Genomic DNA, 22,172 nt, shown 5'->3' on the forward strand with positions numbered 1-22,172 from the left:
CTATTAAACAACAAATGAGCTATGTGGGCAATCTGTTGTTTTTCTGTATGCTAGTTATTAGTGCATTTTAAAAACTGAAATAATCAATCTATTTTCAACATCAGTATGTTTAACAGCTCCTCTTGGTAAACCTAAAATGCATATACTGTACAGTACTACATAAGTTTAGTACTGAAAAACAAAGTAGGGCATAACCTTAGGAAATTCACTTAGTCCTTTAATGTAGTTCAGGCAATTTTTTTTTCACATGTATACCTTACCAAATTTGTATTTTAAAGAGGACAATTCAATTATGCCTGTTTAGTGAATGTTAATAAAAGAGATTTGTTTCATACCTCCAGAGCATTTGAATAGTATGGAACAGTTTGTAAATATTGAAATTCACAAATCTAGGGAGAGATTTAAGCATGATGCCATATACTGTATATTTGTTGAAAGGTAAAGATTTGCTTTCTTTATCTTGCTTAATCTCTCTGTAAATTGCTCAGGCATCTTAAAGCTGATATAGCGTATTGCGTTGCATCAGATTACGTTTTAGAGTCCCTAATATTCCCCTGAAACATGAAAAAAGTAAACAGGCTCCTTTGGTAATATCTTGCAAAGGTATAAATCATGTGTTTTTATCACCCAGGGGAACCCCTGAAGATGATCTGTAATATCTCAAAAGCGACATGTAATCTATACCCATAAATCACGACCTGAGTCTGGTACACACAAGTTACCTTTGCAAGCTTGCCATCCATTCTTGCAGTAAAATTTGATTATTGAGGGTTACAGTTTCACAACTAAAAAATTCGTTTGACACCAGCAGCCACCTTCGTCTTAGTAATGCAACGTCCAAAGCTCTGTGTTGTCATTGAAGATGTGTTGGGGAAGAGTGTGATTGTAAGCAGAATGTCTGTAATTGATTTGTGTTTGGGCAAAGGAAATTCTCTTCTTTTCTAAAGGAAATCAATACAGTATTTTTGATCTGCTGAAGAGGCTAATATCAAAGGATTTGTCCTTTTTGTACTCACTCCAGTTTTATCATCGCAGTTCTACTAGTGATCAGGCTTTTGGAAATATATAAAAAAAACTTTGCTTTGTTGAGGAACATAGTTTGGTTTATTTTTCAATAAATAATAGCAATTAATGCCAAGGCAGCAAGCAGGTGCTTTCATCTCTTATTAAAACCACACTGTTTATTCATGGGAAAAAATGAATAAATCCTTGGTCAGTGTGGGTGAAAGTAAAAATAGATAGTTGTACTGGATGTCTGACAGGCATTATGATAAAAGAGAGATAAGGTTTAAAAGTAATTTGATCATACTGAGGAATACAGAAAATATGCCCAATGAATATTAACTTTAATGTATTTAGATTATGACATTCATTACAATAACTGTAATGAATAATCAAGATTAATACCTTGAATTCTGACAAGACAAATATAGAGCTGCCATGGTTTACATGGGTGATACCTGGTCACACAGTGTAGTTGGTTCTTATTTAAAGTCGACATAAGCAGTATTCTTTGTGTTCTTAAAACTAAATCACAGCTACAGCTTGCCTGTCCTAGAGCTAGAGGGTTCTCTCTGAAACATGTTTTATTAACACACAGAGGCCATTTCCATCTGGTCCACAGAGCTCTTTAGTAGCTGTAGTAGTTGTAGTAGTAGTAGCACCTGAATCATAGTTTAGTGTAGCAAAAACTATCTGCAATTTGTAGGCTAGTAGGAATTTGTCTCTTAGACATACACTTGTTTTAACTATTTATTTTATTATTGTCTTTGATCAATAGTTAACGTGATAAACTGGACTGATGTATACTTAGTATCCATAGTATTTTCATATTTAGAAATGAGTGTTTGTAGCATTGATGTTTGCACATGGAAATCTTTTTTACTCTTTATTTTTCTATTTTGTGTTTCTTGTAAAGAACAAAATGTGAAACCTTCTCCCCCCCCCACCACCAGTGGTACCTTCCCTCTATTCTGTAACAGAAGGAGCAACACTTAATCCTGATAATCCTGAGTCCTCCTAAGGACCTCACCTCAACAGCAGCAGTTCTTCACACTTTCACTGTTGAGGTAGTGATAAACCCCCTGCAGACCTTACATGCTGCTGAATAGAGAATTATATGTGCTGTTGGTTGGCATTCTATGTAAAACTGAAAAATCCAGAATATAATCTATCCCAGTATCCTAAAGAAGGAATCTTTAGTAGCTGTAGTAGTTCTTAGCCTCCGATAGATGGAGGAAATGGAGAAAGATGCTTTTTTCATGGTATTTAAAATGTTAAAATATAAAGCTTGTACAGTTTTCAAGTTTGAGTTAATCGTTATTTAGAGTCACAGTGAATACAGATAAATATAGTCCAGACTATTCGAGATTAAGATGTTTTTTAATCCTTTTTTTATTTTTACCATATGTTTTTGACCACTGATGTCTAGCTTTAAACATTTAAACGTTCATTTTACTTATCAAGATACACGCTTGAGGTGAATTGGGAAAACAGTCCCATCTGTCCCAGTAAGAGTCTGTCTGTTTGTAATGTTTTTTTTTTACTGTGGTAGCATGTGATGATGAGTAATTCGCCATACAGTGTATAACAAGTGTCTGACCATTGGCACAATCAGAAGTAAGCTGTTTTTTTCAGCATTGCATAATGTAGGGATGACAATGCTGATTTCAGCCAATTACATTTATGTCCTGATAGAGCATCAACATCCTCAAAAAGAGAGTGCAGTTGAGGCAGGGGTTTAGAAGACTCATTTTACATATCACAGTGTATTACCAGCATAACGCAATGTGCAATGCTGTGTCATGTTATAGGCAATGGGGTCCAAAATAGCAAGCAGTCCCTCTGTAACAAGGGCTCAAGCCAGTCTTGACTTGTCACCTTTCATATCCTTATCCATTGTGCTTGAATATTGTGCTGTAGTATTTTTAGCATTTTCCCTTTTTTATTCCCTTTTGTAACTTGTATTGATTTTCGTGGAAGGTGTGTGTGTAGTCCTTTGTTACTTTATCCTGCTTTGGTTGCTCTGTCATGCTGACATATCACAGATATATACCAGGCGCTACAGTAAGGAAACAAATTAGTGTTGCACCGTGCTCTCTTGCCTGATGCTGAATCATTAAAGCAGTGAAGCATACTGTATGTGTCACAGATACACTTACTCCATCTCATTCTCTTACATTCAGCCTTAGGGAATCCTTTCAGAACCCATTATTACTCTAATAGCTAGTTTGAATGGCAGTAATCTAGGCAGAAACAATGACAGAAGATGCAACGGGATAAAAAGCCAGAGATGGAGGAGCAGAGAAGATTGTGCACTTCCAGGTCATACACTTTGCTGGATGACCAGATACTGAGAATGTCTCTAGATTACAGGAATGCCAAATGACCTACTGTAGTTAGGAGGATAAGTTAATTTTGAGCTTCTCAAATCCTTGTTCTTACAGTAGCTCAGGAGCTAAATGAACCCTGTAAACATGACTTGCAACATTAAACGTTTTTAAAAAACATTTAAACTATGTGCACTGCAGGAGATTTTACTACTTAGAAATATGGAGTTACAGACATTGTTTGAATATTGGTAAAAAATTATGATTTAAAAGAAGTTCCTTTGAGACTTTATCTCAATGTACCACAATTGATAAAAATCAATTTCATACTTTCTTCTCACAGCAATTCACTAAGTGTGGCAATTTGCCTTTATCTCACCATTTCATTCTTATTGATTGATAAACTCTGTCAAAGTACATTATTAAGAGAATTGTTTTTCTTTTCCCAGAGGAAAAATGTAAAAGTACATTTGAACTTGAATACACTTGGACTTCTAAAGTTGAATACTTGTATGTTTATTCCAGATAACATGTCAACGTGAATGTCAGATCTTTTTGTGTGCCAGGTTACATTTCCATGATTTGTATCAGTCACAAATCCTACATAATATGTTGTTTTCCTTCTAAAACTATAGCACCCTAAATGAAGCATAATTCTAACATATTTTGAAAATCAGACCCATTAGATTATCCATTAATAGCTTTAATCAAAGTAATTAGGACCAGTTCTTACTACATGCTGTGTAAGCCTGCAATCAAACATCCTTAGCCATTGTCACCATAATGAGTCAAACCAAAATGCTTCAAATAAGGATGTAATTCTCTATCAAAGGTAAAATGCAGACTATGTGAAAATTGATAGGAGGAGGAATAAATGTTTGAAGTTTCCTTAATTACATGCATGGGTGGCTCATTTTCTTTTAAAAATGTGCTGCAGTTTATCACAACAAGGTGTACAGAGTGTTTGTTTTTAACAATACAGGATAAGTGCCTCAAATTACTCATAACCACTGTTCAGTGCCAACTAATGCATTTCTAGTTACATTGTGTAATTTAAAGCAAAACTGGTGTGATCAATTTCCTGTCCCAGTTGTCGCCAATTTCTATGAAGCTTAATGCTCATATTATTTAACATCAAAATGCAGGAAATTGAAAACAGTATTGTGATAAAGATGAAAAGTGTTTCTTTTTTAGAAAGTAAGATAAATCCATGAAACGTGTTAAACTGCAGAGTGGATTAAAAAGCCCCCCATCTTTTAAAAAAAGTTAGCAGATGTTGCTGCAACCTTGAATGTTTCATTTGGTGCACTAATTTCCCCAGACAATAAGCTGTATCTATGATGCAGAACTGTAGTCATTTACTTCTTTTCTTTTTATAAAACATGTACAATAATTCCCCTTGTCCTCATAGTTTACCAGATTTACATGGCTACAAATAAGTCACACTGTGTAATTTCCTCTTTTACTGTTTAATTAGTATGTTCCTGGACAAGTACAGCATAACAGACGGTTAGAATCTTCCATTTCCAATCTGGGTAATGGAACTGATGGGAAAGCTTTAAAACTGCAAGGGTGCTACAGTAAACTATTTCTTAAATGCTTTTCAAGTGTGTTCACTGCAAACAGAAGGCAGATAAAGCAAACCATTGCTGTCTGGCTTGATCACATTCTGTTCTCCAGAAAGAAAATGTCCCACCAGTGAGATATAGCCCTGCACAAGTGCATGATGATTCTCCAATGTATTCATGTAACATTTCCAGTCCAAGATGTCCTTTTAGAAACAGGAGATTGCCATTGTGTGTGCAGAACAAAAACAGTACCTGTGGGACGGGGTAGGGCTTGTGCCTGCCAGTGTGGAGTTAATTCCAGCTAATTAGCATGCACAATGAGCTCATTAGGGATCCAGAGCTACAGAATGGAGCTGGCAGTCTGGAGCAGGGAGAGGAGCTGGAGCATGTCATGAATAGAGTATAGAAGGGAACTGTCTCTTACCTTGTGCTTTTGGGTTCCTGTATTTTTGCAGGCAAGAAACTATTGCTGAAAATTACTGAGCCTTAATGTGCACACTTTGTGGTCCTGCCACAGACAGTAGCAGTTTTCGTACGCCTTTATTTCCTTTTAATATTTTTAATGCTGTAGTGTTTTACAGCTGTGAGGTGCTTTAGGGTTCCTGTGTCTCACTTCACACTGCCCAGTAGATATTAATGAGTTCTCCTGTCCAAGCCTTCTACTTGAAATAGTATTTTTAGCCTGCAGAAATCTGATTGAAAAATGAACTCAAATGAAATTAGTGGACCACTCTTGGCTTTAGATATTCTAAGCCTGTGTCATTCAATTTTTCAACCCTCAAGCAGCAATAATAACTTATCCAGCCAAAACAAAATCGGTGTTTCACCTATTTAAGAAAGCAGTTGTCAGCTTTTCATTGTTATTGTTTCCAATGGAATGTGATGCTCTGCTAGCTAACTCCCGTGAAAAGACCAGTTTCTGTCATGTGTGCTTGAACTGCAAGTGCAGTTTTGATTAACCTAATTGCGTCTACTGTAGATCCCTGTCCAAGCTACAACAAGCCAACAGTTTAGCATTAAAGAGACTGCATTATTTTTAGAAAAGCACTTTCCTGGGCATGACCTAAATGCAAAAAAAAGCAAGTACAGGAGTGCCAGAGAAATGAATTACCTCACTGTGAAATGACAGTCCTCCACTTTTATCAGAAATCCTCACCTCGATGTCTATGTTGAATGTCAATGCCTTATGTGGAGGTCAGTCAAAGCAGATAGGGGTGAGTACCAGAAAATAGCTAGAGATATGAAGAGCTGTAAATTAAGCTGACTTTGGCCTGGCTGCAAAAAGAAAATGTTTTCTTATTCTACATATAAATAGAAATATAATATTGCCAAAATTCTCACTTCTCCTCAAACCCTAATGGTACTGTATATAGCTTTCTGCTGCATATAAAGTACATAAATAAATACCTAGTGAGAACTACATGTTGCAGAAGTAACTCTTGAAGTAAGTAGCTTTCATACATTTCAGAAAAAAAGTTAATGATTTAAAGAAAAAAACATACAGTTCAAGGATCTGTGCTACTGAAACCACTCAAGGCCCAGTCTTAACAGTGTCCGACACGAATTAAAAGAACGAGAAATAAAAAATGCAGTATACTGTACCATGAATAAATCATTTACAGAAATGTTTGCAACTTGTATAAATTCATACAAGGGAATACTTGTACTACCTATGAGTTACATGAAAAACATAGCCTTAGAATTTGATGTTTAGTCTATTTTATAAGTCATCTGACTTGTCACATTTATATAAGTTTAGGAAACAGTAAAAGGAAATAATAAGTATAACTCATGATATATATACATGATTCATTTATTTAGATATGGTGAGATTTACATCCTTTATTCAAACCCTGACCTTTTTTTAAGGAGTATGAATGTTTACTATGCAACATTTACATTTGGGCCCATGAGAAATGTTTTCAGTGGAAAAGAGACCATTCAATCTATTCAGGTTTATCCCTTTCCTCTTGCTGTTAGCTGCTGAGCGGTGTCTGCTGTAATTAGGAATTAACACACTGTCCAGCACCTATACTGCTTGCAGGATAACTGCAGCTGTCCAGAGCCATGAGCAGATAAATCCTTCTTATTTACCAACCATTAAAACAATTAAATACCAAAACAAACCCAGAAATGACTGAAAGTGAATGAAATAGATTTAGAAAATTGGTTTAAATTGAATGCCACAACTGAAATTCATTTTAGTGATAAAGACTTTATACCTTTTTGAAAAAACTGAACAGGGATTTCTTCCTGCAAGTTTGTTTCGTGGTTGAGTATCCATTTCAGTGTCTGTGATACTAATTAAAGTTTCACCTTAGTTTGATAGTATTAGAAGTAAGGATATGGGATAAAGTGTTGCTTACACACTGCTTTATTACAGAAAATACTGTGTGCAATGACAAATGAACGCAGTTTGCAACTTTTATATTTGGTATGTATGCATTTTGTGTTACACAGGCTGTTTTCATGCTCATATTCAGTATATCAATGAAAAACTGTGGATGTTTTTTCTAAACAGCTGCTTTATGCTCCTGATAGGTTTGCATTTGCTGAATGCTCAGAATCATTGCTGTGAAAAGGTGGATACTTGCCCAGCGAGTCAGTACTTTCAGTTACCAATACTCTCGTCTTTGATACAGTCTCATACTTGAATGGATCCACTTTATTGTAGTTGTTGTGCAATTCCTGACTGTAATGCAACTCTGTATCACTCATTACACTGATGCTGGCATTCAAGCAAATTGATTTTGATTGTCAAACAGCTCAAACGTACTGTAGATTTGTCTGTAAGGAGCAGTTTTTTCTAGGTTTCGTCATGCCGATGTCTCATGTTTTAGTTCTTGTTTTGTTGCCGTCTCAGGTTTAAGTGCAGCTCTGAGCACACTGAGGCCATTTTGGCCTAATATACATGTACAGAATGTATACAAGTAAGGTCGTTCACAGGATCTCCATTGGATTGTTGTGTGTCAAGCAGACAGGTTACTCTAAGGGAATTTACATCTCTTTTAGATAGCTTGGGTTTTCTTCCTCTATCCTCTATTCCTGTGTTGTCAACAGTACAGATTCCCTGGAGCCATTGTGTTCACCACGATCTCTAAAATACTATTATTGCCTGTATCTCTGTACTGTACAGTATGTGTTGTGCTGTGTGCAGAATTAGTTTGGGTCTGGGGCAACTATTCACAGTGTGCCATGTGAGCATAACATTTAGGTAATATTTCATTTTTACACAAAAGATTATATTGTAGCATGTGTACTTCAGATACAGTGAAGAATAAGTGACTAAGATACAGTTCCTTTTTTTGGACTGTTAAATATTTTCAGTGTAAGATGCGGGAAATACAGTAGTTATGAATACTGATTAATTTGCAGCTTTCATCACTAAAATAAATGTATTTTTTAAGCTAAGTTAAAATGTATTATAACTCCTCCTAGCATCAAACTATTGCATTACTATAATATGTTTGCTGTAATACACATGTTTTCATTATAATCTTTAATTTACTTAGTGTTACATCCTTAAGAGTGTGATTAAAGCAAAGGATGAAGTCATGGCCTCCCAAGTGGCTCATTCAGTCAAGAGTTGAGTTCATTGATCTGGGCGTCAGGTTGTTCCAGTCATGTTAGAAGCCAGTTGAGACTGGAATTCTTGAGATGGTAGTGTGGGAATACAGTAGTTGCCCAGGGCAGTCTCTCAGCAACCACAACACCCCCCCTCAGAGTGTCCTGGGGCTTATAAGCATGTTGTGCTGTGGGTGAGGGACATGCTTCTCCTCCAGTCAACACTGAACCTCCAGTACACGGCTGTGGTGCCCCTGACATGTTAAAAGACAAGTGGCTTAAAAGTGGGTATGTTGGAGGAGACTGCCTACACTTCCTTGTTCTCTACTGTATGTGGTCACAGGGATCGTAGCCATGAGCTGAGACTTACAAAAACACAAATGGCAATTCCAAAATCATGTAGGTTTTAACAAAAAAACATTTAAAAAAAAAGAAAGGTCTCCGTTTTTCACAAATGTATTACTTTCCCATTTGTCACAAGATATTTCTTTCCTTTTCCTAGATATTGATGAATGTTCAACCCAGATGCACTACTGCCAAGCAAACACAGTATGTGTCAATCTCCCTGGGACTCATCGGTGTGACTGCCTTCCAGGATATGTCAGAGTTGATGACTTCTCTTGCACAGGTAGGGATTGTTTTCATGTTCAAATTGTTTCATGGAAACATCCTAATAATCGCACTGATGATTTATGATGAATAATGACAGGAGTAAAATATCATGGTAAATCAACCTCTTACTGTAAGTTTCCTTTGTTGAAAGAAAGCATGCCTTTACTGAAGAAGAGAAACTTTGAAGGGCTGAATTAGGTAAGCTTTCAGTGCTATATGCAGTATGACTTCCTTAACACAGCAGCTCAGCAGAAACTACTGTAAAAGGAAAGCGAGTCTTGTGTGGTGATAGAGCTGTGCTGCTGTTGGTTTGCTAGGCAGTGCACTACACAGTGATGCTGGTGTTGTCTAACACTCAACCCTTGTGGCACTCATCTAATTATGTGTGGTCTCTTAGGGAGTCCTAGTCGCAGTCAGCTAGTGACTGCTGTGACAGTTTTTGCATTATGTGTGGTGCTTGCATTGACTGAACTGCTGAGAAACCCAAACTTGATGCTCCTTTGAGCTTTGACAGAAGCTGAGAATATGAGATATACAATGGACAAACAGCAAATATTCACCATGAGCTTTTTCCCACGGTACTAAAACTTGCTTGTTAGTGACCTGATGTTAAACAGTCAAGGTGGATACATTTATGCATTTCCTCCTAACCAAATAAATGAATTTTTCTTCCCAGCATATCATAGCATGCTATTCTTTTCTGCTGTTTCCAATTACGACAAGATCTTAACAATTTAATACATTTGTGCAAGAGTAAAATAAAAATCAAAATAACATGAGTCTGTTAGTGACAAGTGAAAACAGGGAAAGCTAGTTACAAATTTTGTAAGGCTCGTTATGAACACAGAATATAATGAGCATAGATAGTTCCAATGTGATATAAAAGAACTGACACCCTGATTAGTATAATTCATTTTTATAATTTGTGTATTGTGAAGATGTGTGAATCCACTTTGTATGACAGTACTGTCTCTCTTTATAGTTGCTTCATAAAAATGTCAGCTGGATCCAGTCACCCATCCATTGAAATGTAATTTCAGTACCTCCTTGGGGAGAATCAAACAGCTTATTAGCATGCATTTTCCACCATGGAATACTAGGCAAACACATAACAGATTTGCTTAGGAGTCCTCTAAATTTTGCCGTTGGGTATAAACAAAAATTTATTTTAAAAATACAGACTCAAGCATCCAGTCTTGTTTTCTTTCTTTTCAATTCAATCTGTATATGCACATTAGAATGGAATGTAGTTGTATGCTATTGAGTACATGCTCTTATTTTAGCCTTGAACTTTGAAAACAGTCAGTGGGGAAGTGCTAACACTATAAAAGTATTGAAAGCTGTAATATTTTATTTACATATTTATTTTATTTTATAAAAACACTTTAGAAATTAAGTACTGCTTAACCCAAGGCAGGCATACATTTGTTTCAGAATATCCAGTGCATTAATAACTTTATTAAATTCTCCTCACATATAGTGAATATCAAGTCTTCACGCCCTTATTGGAATTTCAACTTTTGTTGATGTAAAGGCTGAAATCAAGACACATCATATCAGACCATTTTTTCCACTTTTAAGATGTAACCAGTGATATTTGAGTGAAAAACAAATGGATCATTCTTTGGATGGTTCGATATCAACAAAAGCTGAAGTTTCAATAAGGGTGTGAAGACTTTTGATATCCATGTACTGTACAGTATATACAGATTCTCCAGTGGAACTGTAAAACCCAGAACTCCTGCGTCAGCTGATCCTAAACAGATGTAGGTGGTAAGGCTTGAGACCTTATTACATATTTTTGCACAGAACAGGTGGTTGATTAAGAATTGAAGTTAATTGCTATAGTATCAGTTAGACTGTTCTGTGAATATATTTTCATACTGAGGTTATGATGAACAGGTATAATATGTATTAAAGTCTTATTAAAGCCTGAGATACCATTCAGTGAGGCTTTCTCCGGAGATTATTATACTATGTAATTTTTAAATGCTAATGCAGGAAAACCAGTGCATGCTCACCTTTAAAAGATGGACTCTTCAAGAAATGAAGCTGAAACTCATTATGCTGTATGTTACCAAGCAAATGGCATGAGCTAGTCCTCAAGGAAGCATGGTTTACCAGATGTGAGGTAATTAGAATTCAGCAGAAAAAATATTAACCTTTTTGACTGGCTGAAAGATTTCAAAAACATTTCAGAAAAAGTAAGGAAGGAAACCAATTAAAAGCAATACATTTATTCTAAAAAATCTGATTGGCTGTATTTGACAGGACAAGAGTATCATTAAGATGCTCTGTTGTTGTAGCTGTGCAAAACACAAACGGCAAAAAATTACCAGAACATTCCAGAAAAAACATTCTGAAGTTTTCCATGAGAAATGGTCTACACCTCTGTTCTCTAAGATGTAGTGACCTTTCTTCTCAATGTATGCTAGCCACATTTAAATATTCAATCTTGTTGTATCAGATAAGAAATATAGAGCTTTGCTTTCAGTGCATTTTGGGCAACAGTTTAACAATGCAATTGTTGTGCATAATTGAATATTGTTAATCCTAAATTAGAGCCTTCACTTGGCACATTTCCATGCACCTAGATGAGAGATATTTGACTTTTTGACTCTGCTATATGCACTTCTGATTTTAAAAACACAAAAGACTTTCAAATCTTTCAAAGAGCCTTCTATTATAGTATGCTATAATATACAGTATATTTAGAAACATATGAGTACCATTCATTTAAAACTGTTATTCTCTAATTCTTACCATTTGTTTTTATTAAACTGCTTTTATCAATGTCTTTTCAGGGTGTAATGATCTCCATTTCATCTGAGCAAGCAGTAATAAAGATTCTGGGAAACTTAATTTTAGGCAGCAAGTCTCAATATTTACTTCATGCCGATACTCTGTGGATGTCAATTATTTTTCCCTTCAAAAATATCCAATCTCTGCTGTACAGGAAAGGGGAAATTTCATTATATAGTACAGTATAATTTTGCAGTATTCTGGATGATAGATATTTGGCTTACAGAAGTAACTGTGTCGTTATATAATGGTTGGTTTCATTTCTTACTGTACTTAAAAATACAGGATAATAGAGAGTTCTGCATTTCAGGGCAAGACATGGTAGCTATTAAATGTTGTAGATGCAGATTCCAAAACCCCAAACAAGGCACATGATTTACACGTGGAATTATGTCTTTTAAAATAAAAGCACCATGATCTTTGATGGGGTCAGTGTAGTGTAGGGGATCAAATCTCTGATCTCATAACTGGGGGGTCTTGGGTTTGAATCCTTGATGCAGACTCTTCTTGTAGCTTGAGCAAGTTTGGCTTACCCCAGTTGCTTGATCACAACATGTTGTAAAAATGGGGGCCAGCTGTGCTGGGGGGTAATCACTGTGATTACGATAATAATAATGTGATAATGTTAATAATGATAATGTTGCTTTATTAGCCCTATACAATTTCTTGTATTCTTTTCGCATACCCCAGCTTGCTCTCCATGAGACACAGACACACAGACAGGGAGAGAAGCGTGGGGTCAGAGCGCAGGGTCAGCTATTGTACAGCACCATTGGAGCAGTTGGGGTCAAGGGCCTTGCTCAGGGGCCCAACGGAGTAGGATCCCTCTGCCGGCTGTGGGATTTGAACTGGCAACCTTCTAGTCACAGGCACAGATCCTTAGCCACAGAGCCACTGCTCCTAAACACTGTGATGGGCCAGTGTCCCATAAAGGGGGGCAGGAGTCACTTGCTTTGTCATCCACTGAACACCATGAAAACCAGGATAAGCTCAGTGCATTTCTCGGATATGGAAATTACCTACTGTACCTACCATGATCTTTAAATGTAAAGGCTCATCTTGTTCTTTGTCGGTTTCTCTGCAATGCTATACTTAAAATATGTACTTTATAGTTCAACACAGATCTGCAGATCCATTTATATGCTGAATATCAAAGAATGAAATCCCAGGAATCTTTTTAGTGGGTGAGCTGTTGCAGCTTGTGCCTAGCAACACTCGAAAGCTGTAGGTTATATTGCAGATCCAAAACTTGCCAATTTTTTTCCCCTCTACTTTCAGCATTAGTGAAAAATCATTCCATGATAATAGGGAATGTCAGTCCCCATTACTTAAAGCAATTCTCTCAATTAATTGATATATAGTACTCATGTCTTTAAAACTGAGGTGCAAGTTTTCTCTAGTTAATTATAGGAAAATATCTCTGTGCTTCCATTATGCCAGGACATAGTATGCATGATAACATCCACAAGAAAATGTGTTCTCTGACAATCTAGTCTGGCATCAAACGTGCAGACACTGGTGTTGTCAGTTCTTGCAGCAAAAGAATAATGATCACAGAGTGAATTTGTACTCATTTCAGGTTGAAATCAAAAATGTTTGTCATTCTGTGACAGATTGAGGCTTGAGTTAAAAATCTATTCCGTCAGTTCTAGTAATCACCTTTAATGTACAGTATAGCACATGAATATTGTTTTGTCAGAGGAAGTGATCAGAGAAAGGGTTGCCGGTGTCCAATTCAGGTCCTTGAGGTTATTTTTAAATGGGAAGTTGTGTCTCTAGCTAAGCAATTGTCGTTTCAGCGTGATTGTGTGTGGTTGAGTTTTTACTTCTTGTGGTTAGTTGGGGTGGTTAACAAGAACTTTCTTCCCATACAGGGTTGTTCTTGAGAGTGGAAAAGATCAATATGTCATTTTTCTTAAATGCCTTCTTGTTTCGTATGATGGATGTGTGCTTCCCATGTTGTGTAGATAAAGTTTTTCTTTGTTCATTTTTGCTGTCAGTGCTACATCTTAACCCTTTTATATCAGGGAAGTGTAGAATTGTTTATATGGCACAAATTTGACATCCTCCTTCAAATTGGATAAAGTAAAGACTTCCTGGTTTGTGTGGGTTTTGAAATAGAATTCACCGATTTCTAAAGCTGATATATGCATATCCTAAGAGCATCAGGTGTACTTCTTGTTTCTCTATTTTACAACAAGAGCATTAAAGATAGAAAAGATAAAAATAGAAAAGATAAAAATAATTAACAGTAAAGTGCATTATGCTTAAAAAATTGTGCCACATTGATAAATATTAAAACTCTTATTTTTCTTTAGCTGATTTTCAGGAAGGGAGAGGTACTCTATAAAATATTAATAGTGTTTTCATTTTCTGTGCATTAGACACCAGTATAGAATTTCACACTCACTGCTCTGTCCAATCATTGTAATTGACTTTCCAAAGGACAGATACATTGTCATGGAAAAGGTCCGATGTCATCTGTGTCGAAAAGAAACAAGCTTACTGTATCTTTTTAGGTTCAAATGTAAAAAAATATGAAAACATTGATTAGATAGTTTATGCACAAACAAACAGGTTAACCATACCTGTCTTGTTAATTTGGAGAAACATTTGTAATTCCGGTTTGAATATTTTTAGATAATTCAGAATATACTTTGCCAAAAATTTGGAAAATATATTTTCATGTGACCTAAATTTTTATTTTCTCAGTGCAGTTACTGCAGCATGAAAAGTGTTTCTTTTTTCAGGCCTTTTCTGTGTTTTGCTATTTGCTAAACTATATAAAAGTTTATCTAACGATACAAAACTAACTACTGTAATAAAAGCATGCCTATTCTTAGTGATCTCTGGACCTCAGTCAACATACAAATGATAAAATTGTAATAAAATGTGGATGTTTTACATTTGTTTCTGGAGTCCATCCATATAGCTTAGCTGATTGCATTAAAAAGCAAAAAAGAAGCACAATCCTTTCATTATTTTGTATTTTGTGTGATGAGAATTCCGCTCCACTGTCTTCTACATGTAATTAGCTTCTAAAATGCTGAGTTTATATTTAGCTGTACTTTAATGGGGCAATCTATAATACGTTTCCTTCATGCACTTCAGCAAGTTGCTTGTTACAGTGAGATTGATGATTTCAGAAGACCAATCTCGAGTCTGAGTTTATCTAAAAAGCAAGGCCAATAACAGTAGTCACTGTGATGTATTTACTTTGCAAGTGCATTTTACTTGCATGCAAAATAAGGAAAACACACAGTATATGTATGATTATAACTTAATTTACCTACTATTTATCTGAATTAGGATATCCTAGGATCTCAAAAAGTGTATTTTTTACCAAAGTGTATTGGTAACAAAATGTACTGCATTGTTCTCATGGTTATACTGTTTTTAACTACAGAATTTATGGTTATGTTCCAGTGTTATGTTCCGGCTATCTGGTGACGCAGATCTAATTAGTTAAGGATTGATTCTATGCATATGCTGTACTTTACTTTTAGAGATACTTTTAGAGTTTTAGAGATATTAAATGAAAAAAATGAATACAATGTGAGTAGAGGAATTACTTGTTACCCTGTGTCTTTCAAGACAAAGTTTTAGCATTTGTTTTTCTACTTGAATGTAGGGAATTACATTTGAAACACAATTGTTTTTCTGTTTTATTTTCTCTTAATAACAAAATAGCCTCTAGAAATAGGTTTTCCCCATTCAGGAAAGTTAGCCAAAAATAGTTTAGCACAGAAAAATGTATTAGTCATGTTTGTCATGTTAATGTGGAGAGACTTTTGAACTGCAGGATGGATTACTTTTTAGACAACACAGAATTTTCTGTGCCAAAGACGTGGAAAATCTATTTTCTCTCTGCTGCATGGGGTGACATTAATTCAATAAACCTCTAAATGTTTTTTTAAACATTGTAGAACAAAGTGTATTTCAATTAACAAAGCTAAGGTCAGGCATGCGTGTCAAACTAGTCTTGATTGAGAATTTTAAACTTCTAAATATACAACTCTGAAGGTGTTCCTAGCCTTTACAATCACTTTAAAGGCTTGTCAGTGAATATTATATTTCATTTTACACTGGTTTACTGTTTGATGTTAGTGAGGGAGTTTTCGGAAGAAAAACAGAAAGAATGGTTTTGTAAGTGTAAGCTTAGAGAACGGGAGGCAGATTTTTGAAAATGTATATGTATTTCTATCCATACAATATGAATATATTTTGGATTTGTTGTATCTATATGTGAACAGAAGGTGACACATTAATTATTGAGGGTTTAAAAAGAACCTTTACCTGTATCTTCAGTCTGTAATGGAAAGACTACAGAAAAGTAGTTACTTTTCAAACATTTTAAAAGATCAAATTAGATAGACACCTTCTTTTCAGCATCAGATTGTGTAATCAAATGGAACATTTTATATTTTAAAAACAGCTCTTTGAACTATCGGAAGATGAAGATGCCTGACGAAATGATGTTCTAGTTGGCAGTTTTAGACTAAACTAATTATTTGCCTGAAAGGAACAATCAAGGTTTTGTGTAGATCAGGGTGATGGATTTCAGAGATTCTGGCATAGACTTGTAAATACAAATAATGCTAATTGTGGTGTAAAACAGACCACTGTACAGCAAGTTGTGTGATGATGGATGTTAATCAACATAATGAATCTGATCATTTTAAAAAACGTTTTTCCTAATACCTTTTGAATCATAGTAGTGCACTTTTATAGTGTTAATAGATATTAATATATAATAAGTGTATTTTCAGTATTGGACCAGAGAGACCATTATGATCACACCTGGAATGAAGGACTATTTTCTTTTATTCAGAAGACAGACCTGAAATTAGCTTCCAACTAAAACGGTGACTCTTCTGAATTCCCAGGCACCTCCACGCTAGTGGTCATTGAGGGACAAATCTCTTCTCCTGTTGGCACTAACCCTCATGCAAGTCTCCACGGAGCTTATAGCATCTCTAGAAATGAATGGACTCGTGATGGGTGCTCTTGCTCATTCTGCTAGCCCATCTTGGACTGAGGTGTAAAGCTAAAATTGGTGAATTGAATGCACATATAATAAATTTATGTATAAATTAATTGATTCTTACATAAAAAGCCTCAAAGAATGTATAATATTGAGCGTATTTAGAAAACCAGAGGAAACTGATTTGGAATTGACATTTTTTGGCATGGCAACAATTTGATACTAATTTCTTTCTTTTGGGGGGGGTGGATTTTTTTTCCCTTACCTTCATTTGTCCTTATTAAACCGTTTAATTGCACCAGTGTCTACAGCGGCTCTTTGCCAAAATTACTTGTGTAATGTCTGTAGAAAACCTTTACTTTGCTCTCTTGGAGCTGTTCTGATTGCAGCTGACATCACCGAGCAATTAAGAACGGTATGGAAAGGGAAATCAATCAGTATAATGAGTGGCTTAACAGAAATAGCTTTCATGCAACAAGATGACCCCTTTCTTAATTTTCATATAGCAGAAATTACTAACATATTGTGACCAAGGTCTTGATTTTAGAATTGTCAAGGACCCAGGGAACTAAACATACGTGGTATAGATCTTTAACCTTAGTCTGAAATTGTGGTTTTCAGTACGGTATGTTTCAACTTGTCATAGACATTGTTTTAATATGAATATTTTGCAGTTCAGTAGAAGGTCCGTATTAGACTGAACATTTTCCAAATCTGTATACATGCTATTTTTTCAGCCCCCTGATTTAAGATTTCAATGGGAGTAGACACAAGGAAGTTGTGCAGCAGAGAACCAGTTCACCTCTGTAACTGTAATTGGATTGTATCCTGAATTTTAAGCAGGACCAAGATCTTTATAATTGGCCTAGACATATGGTTTCAGGACAGGAATCTTAATTCTGATTAATTTGCTTTTTTCTCTTGCTTTTTGTAAATGCAACGCTGGTTTTAGATAAAGTACTATCCCAGACAGTGGGAGCATCGTTATTACAGTCATTACTTCTGAGGCTGTTGTGTTCGTTGGTGTGTTTGTTTGTTGCTTTAGTGAACAAGTATTCAAAAAATCAGATTGTTTTAATCACAGTTAACAGGAAGTGATGAAATATACAGTCTATAACCAGAGTTTTATTAATATCTGTACCTGAGATGGGTGCAATCTATAATCCCAAGCAGTCCTAGAGGCGTACTTGTCAAACTCATGGTGCCAAATTCACAAAATCTTAAACATTTAACACCAGATGAGAAAACACATATATAATGGTTTTTAACTTGAATTTCACAATATTTTTGATAGTAATTATGTGATATAAAAGTCAAGTGGATATAGTATGCCCATAGGTGTCTCTGGCTTAAAACATTCTTAAAAAAACGTAATCCTTCACTTGTGGTTTCTCAAAAACTGAAAATTAGTTTCCTTAGCATAGATAATCTTTCTGTTCTAAATGTAACAGTAAATGTAAAGAAGGCAAACAACATTTAAGAATATTGTTTCAAGACGCTTCTTTTTTACAGGGAAAAGTTTGTGTAATAATGTTGTTCTGAGATTTTGACAATAGATTTCTTTCAGGTGAAGCATTTAAAGTCGGCAAATGAAATGAATTAAAATTTAAAGTTGATCATTTTATTGCCGTTAACTTTAGAACTTTGATTTTTTGAAAATCCATTTTATAATTTCATAGTGCATTTCACTGTGCTGAGATCGAAATTCCATGTGCTTAATTATAATGAACATTCCCTGCGAAGGGATAACAAAGTATAATAGGCATCCATTTGTAATCACAAATCTACTTTCTCTGGAAGGAGTTGCAACAAGACATGGCACATGGCAGAAGGACAGGGTGCAGGGTGCAGTAAAAGAGATTTCATGTAATGAAGGGGAAGTTTGAGATATCCAGTCAAGTCACACCTACAGTAACCAGCTTGTATTTGGGGAAAAGAAGCCATGACATCTGGATAAAAACCTTTCACACATGCGGAGATAGCAGATAACACACAAATGAGCCTGGAGATGCGAAACAGAACTGCTGACAGGCACTTTAATATAATAATACAGTTTTGCAAGTTTAAATGAAAAAAAGGCATCCCAACTCTTTATATGTACAATATATATACAGTATACAATGCAGAAAACAACCCTGTTTACACATTTCTGAGCAGAATCACATTTTTCTACATAATTTTAATATATTTTAATATATTTTTGTCTGGAAAAACTGTTGAAAAATCATTTAATAATGTGTTAACTTTGCTTGAGGGCTTAATAAGTGCAACCCATTAATTAAGACAGAATTTAATAGTCATGATTATTATGGCTTCTGCATATTGATGAGGAATGTGTCAGATAATAGGGAATGTTTTATTCTCTGGGAAAAAAAACCTCTTTAGTTCTGAAATCACTGTCTGTTTCAAGAAAAAATAGTAGCTTGTGATTTCCCCTAAGATAAGTGTACCAATAAATAAAAAAAGTTTCTTTTGAAATTTTGATATAACTGAATGTTATGTACGCACAAATGTGTGACATTTTAGGAATAGGACTCAGGTGATGTTCTCACCAATTACAACAAAACAAAATAAGTACTGTATGAAATGGTTAAAGTACAAGTGAACCTGTAGCTTAGAACTTTTAAAATATAAAAATTACAAAGGTCAAGCTAAAATTAGACATAATCAGAAGGATGGTTTTGTGCTTTATACTGAACATAACAGTGAGACCGCGTTAAAAAATAAGCCGATGAATTACTGTAAACTGAATTATACACTCGTAGTTGGTTAACTGTGATTTGTTCAAATGGGGTACTTTTTTTTGTTGAATGCACCCCAGAGGTTGGCTGCAAACCCTTTCCTTTGCTGATGGAAATCTTGAGGTGCTTTCTCAGATTCTGAAATGGTAAAACTGTAGGTGATGTTTCTTGCACTTTGAGAGGTTAAAGCATGGATAATCACTTAAAGTTTCGTTATGAAATTCACCCGACTTTGACAGCAGAAGTGTTTCTACTTTTCTTTAGATGCCTAGCACAAGCAAATATTTTTGTAAGCTTGATAACAAAATTGTCTGGCCAAAAATGTAGACGATAAGATCAAGAAAAAAATATGCATTTGGAATGAGGGTGTAAAATACCTGTTTTTGTGAATGGTGTAAATATTTCTATGCGAATAGCTTGCACAAACCAAGTCAATTCCCTGCTTTTTCCCCCCCCTCCAAAAGAGCATGATGAGTGTGGAAGTGGGCAGCACTCCTGTGACGACAATGCAATCTGCACCAACACCATCAGAGGACACACCTGTACCTGCAGGCCTGGGTTTGTGGGCAATGGAACCATCTGCAGAGGTAGGCACAGCAATGGAGGGATCTTTTATCCTCAGACCTCACTGCTCTGCCAATTAAAAGCTTGTCATGCATGGAAATTGTGAAGAGTTACAACAGGCTGGTGGTGCATCAGCCTTCCTCTTATTTATCATCATCTGGCAGGGGTATGCAGAGAGATGATGAGAATTGATTTTCGTATAACTTCTGACCCTTGGAGAGCAGCTCATGAAACGGGCCTGCTTGTTTTCTTCAAGTCACACATCATATTTTATAGTTTCACATTTGAAGCGTGTGATGTGTTGCAGTGATTTATTTATTTTTTAGTTAACAACAATGAGAAGCAATCAGCTTGTCAAGGTGAGTGGTATTGCTTTCATATGCATTCGTATTTAATTCTGGGTGCTCTGTGAAGTGACCCTGAACAGATAAAAGTGTAATATCTTGACAAAAAAGTGGAATTGGAAAAAATAAAGGAGTTATAGAATATTTTAGTGCATAAAAGGTTTGTAAAACCTGTTTTTTAAGAACCAGAATAATACAGTATTTCACACTTAAAAGATGCTTCGACTTGTTTCACAGTTTAACATTTTAAAATCATTCTGGGGTGCTGTCACACTGTAAATATATGTGAAATAAGCTCTGGTTATCCTTTTTTAATCAAGTAGGCTGTCTGGGCTTTATCCATATTATTAATTTCTTTTAAAATCTGCTGACTTTTAGGGACCTTTGCTGGAAGAACTTTGATTAGGTCAGTCTTTGTAAAAGGAGTTCACGATCCTAACCAATAGTAATTGTTGAGCTGGAGCTGTGGATTTAGAGATGATAATAGAGATACAAATTAAAATGTGTAGCAGGTGTATGTTGGGTCTTCTGAGAGATCAATGCAATTTGCAAAGTGCCTTCCAGACAATTTGTAAGTTGGATTGTTTCCAACCCTTGAAGCACAATAATGTGTCTTCAAGAAAGTGGTATGCAAACTTTCTTGCTACATCCACAGTTTTACATGAATCCTCATTTGCAAATAATAGAATGTAAAAATAGTTGTTTTTACTTGGAAGAAATATAGAAATTCTTATTGACTTCAGAGTCTGGAATTTGACATTTTCCCTTAAGGTATTTGCATAAGTATAAAATAATTTTTAGCACAGGCAAGCTCCTGAAATTTTACTAAAGAATTTGAAGAAATAAAGAAACTCTTGTATAGAAGTGCTACGAACTTAAAGGTAAATTTACTGTACACTGATGTCCAACTCTTTCATTGTTCTGCACAAATTATTGCTGACTCTCTGTGGTCTGCAGTTGATCCTAATCCAGAACATTACTTTCAGGGATTCTTTTAAAACCAGTCTTATGACCTCAACCTACTTGAACCTCCGAAGAGATGTTATCTCTATCAAGAAGGATACAATCCATTACTTTTGGAATAGGCCAAGCACAAAATAACCCTTACAAGCTAGCTTTGGTCTTATCACCATTAAGCCTCCTTTGTGCCTGAACGTTCCATTTTGCTCATAGAAAATTAAAATCCGTAATGGCTTTATCCCTTTTACAGTATATCACATTTGGAATGTCCAGTTTATAGTCAACAGGGTGTGCTGCTGCAGTTCTGAACTAATGAGCGCACAAGAAAGACGCAAGCACCAGTTTTTTGCAAATGCAGTACAGAATACTAATAAGGGAATACAGTATGAGCTTCATCCTGAGGACAGAGTGAATCCAGGAAGCGGTAACAGAACAACCTGAGAACTCCCAAGCCAGCCCTACCCCACTCATTTTTAATTTTACAGAACATGATCTGGCATTGCAGATTGTGGCTCCATCCACAGAAGCTTCAGACTGCCAACATCTTGGATTTATTGTTTATTCCATAAAGTGGGCAAAATATTTTACAGAATGATTAAATGAAATGAAGTCCGTTTAGCTTGGTTTTCATGGCGTTATCTGGGCTGTTCTTCTTTTTGATTTCCTTTACCCACTTGTTAAAACACTGATATAAAGTATAATAT

The 22,172-nt window shown here is 35.6% G+C and overlaps 1 protein-coding gene across 3 annotated transcripts in view; it reads left to right on the plus strand.

The window, feature by feature from the left end:
• The window catches only part of LOC148645650 (protein kinase C-binding protein NELL1-like), a 161,768-nt gene that overhangs the window by 87,886 nt on the left and 51,710 nt on the right, over positions 1 to 22,172 (plus strand). For 2 of the 3 annotated variants that reach the window (XM_088611671.1, XM_088611669.1), the window contains exons 13-14: positions 8,964 to 9,089; positions 20,065 to 20,187. In XM_088611671.1, coding sequence (XP_088467797.1) covers positions 8,964 to 9,089; positions 20,065 to 20,187 — 249 coding nt within the window. The remainder of the gene's footprint in view (positions 1 to 8,963; positions 9,090 to 20,064; positions 20,188 to 22,172) is intronic. The other variant, XM_088611670.1, reaches the window with a different exon arrangement.

Source organism: Lepisosteus platostomus, chromosome 18 (assembly GCF_059453375.1).
Source record: "Lepisosteus platostomus isolate fLepPlt1 chromosome 18, fLepPlt1.hap1, whole genome shotgun sequence".
Lineage (NCBI taxonomy): Eukaryota > Metazoa > Chordata > Actinopteri > Semionotiformes > Lepisosteidae > Lepisosteus > Lepisosteus platostomus.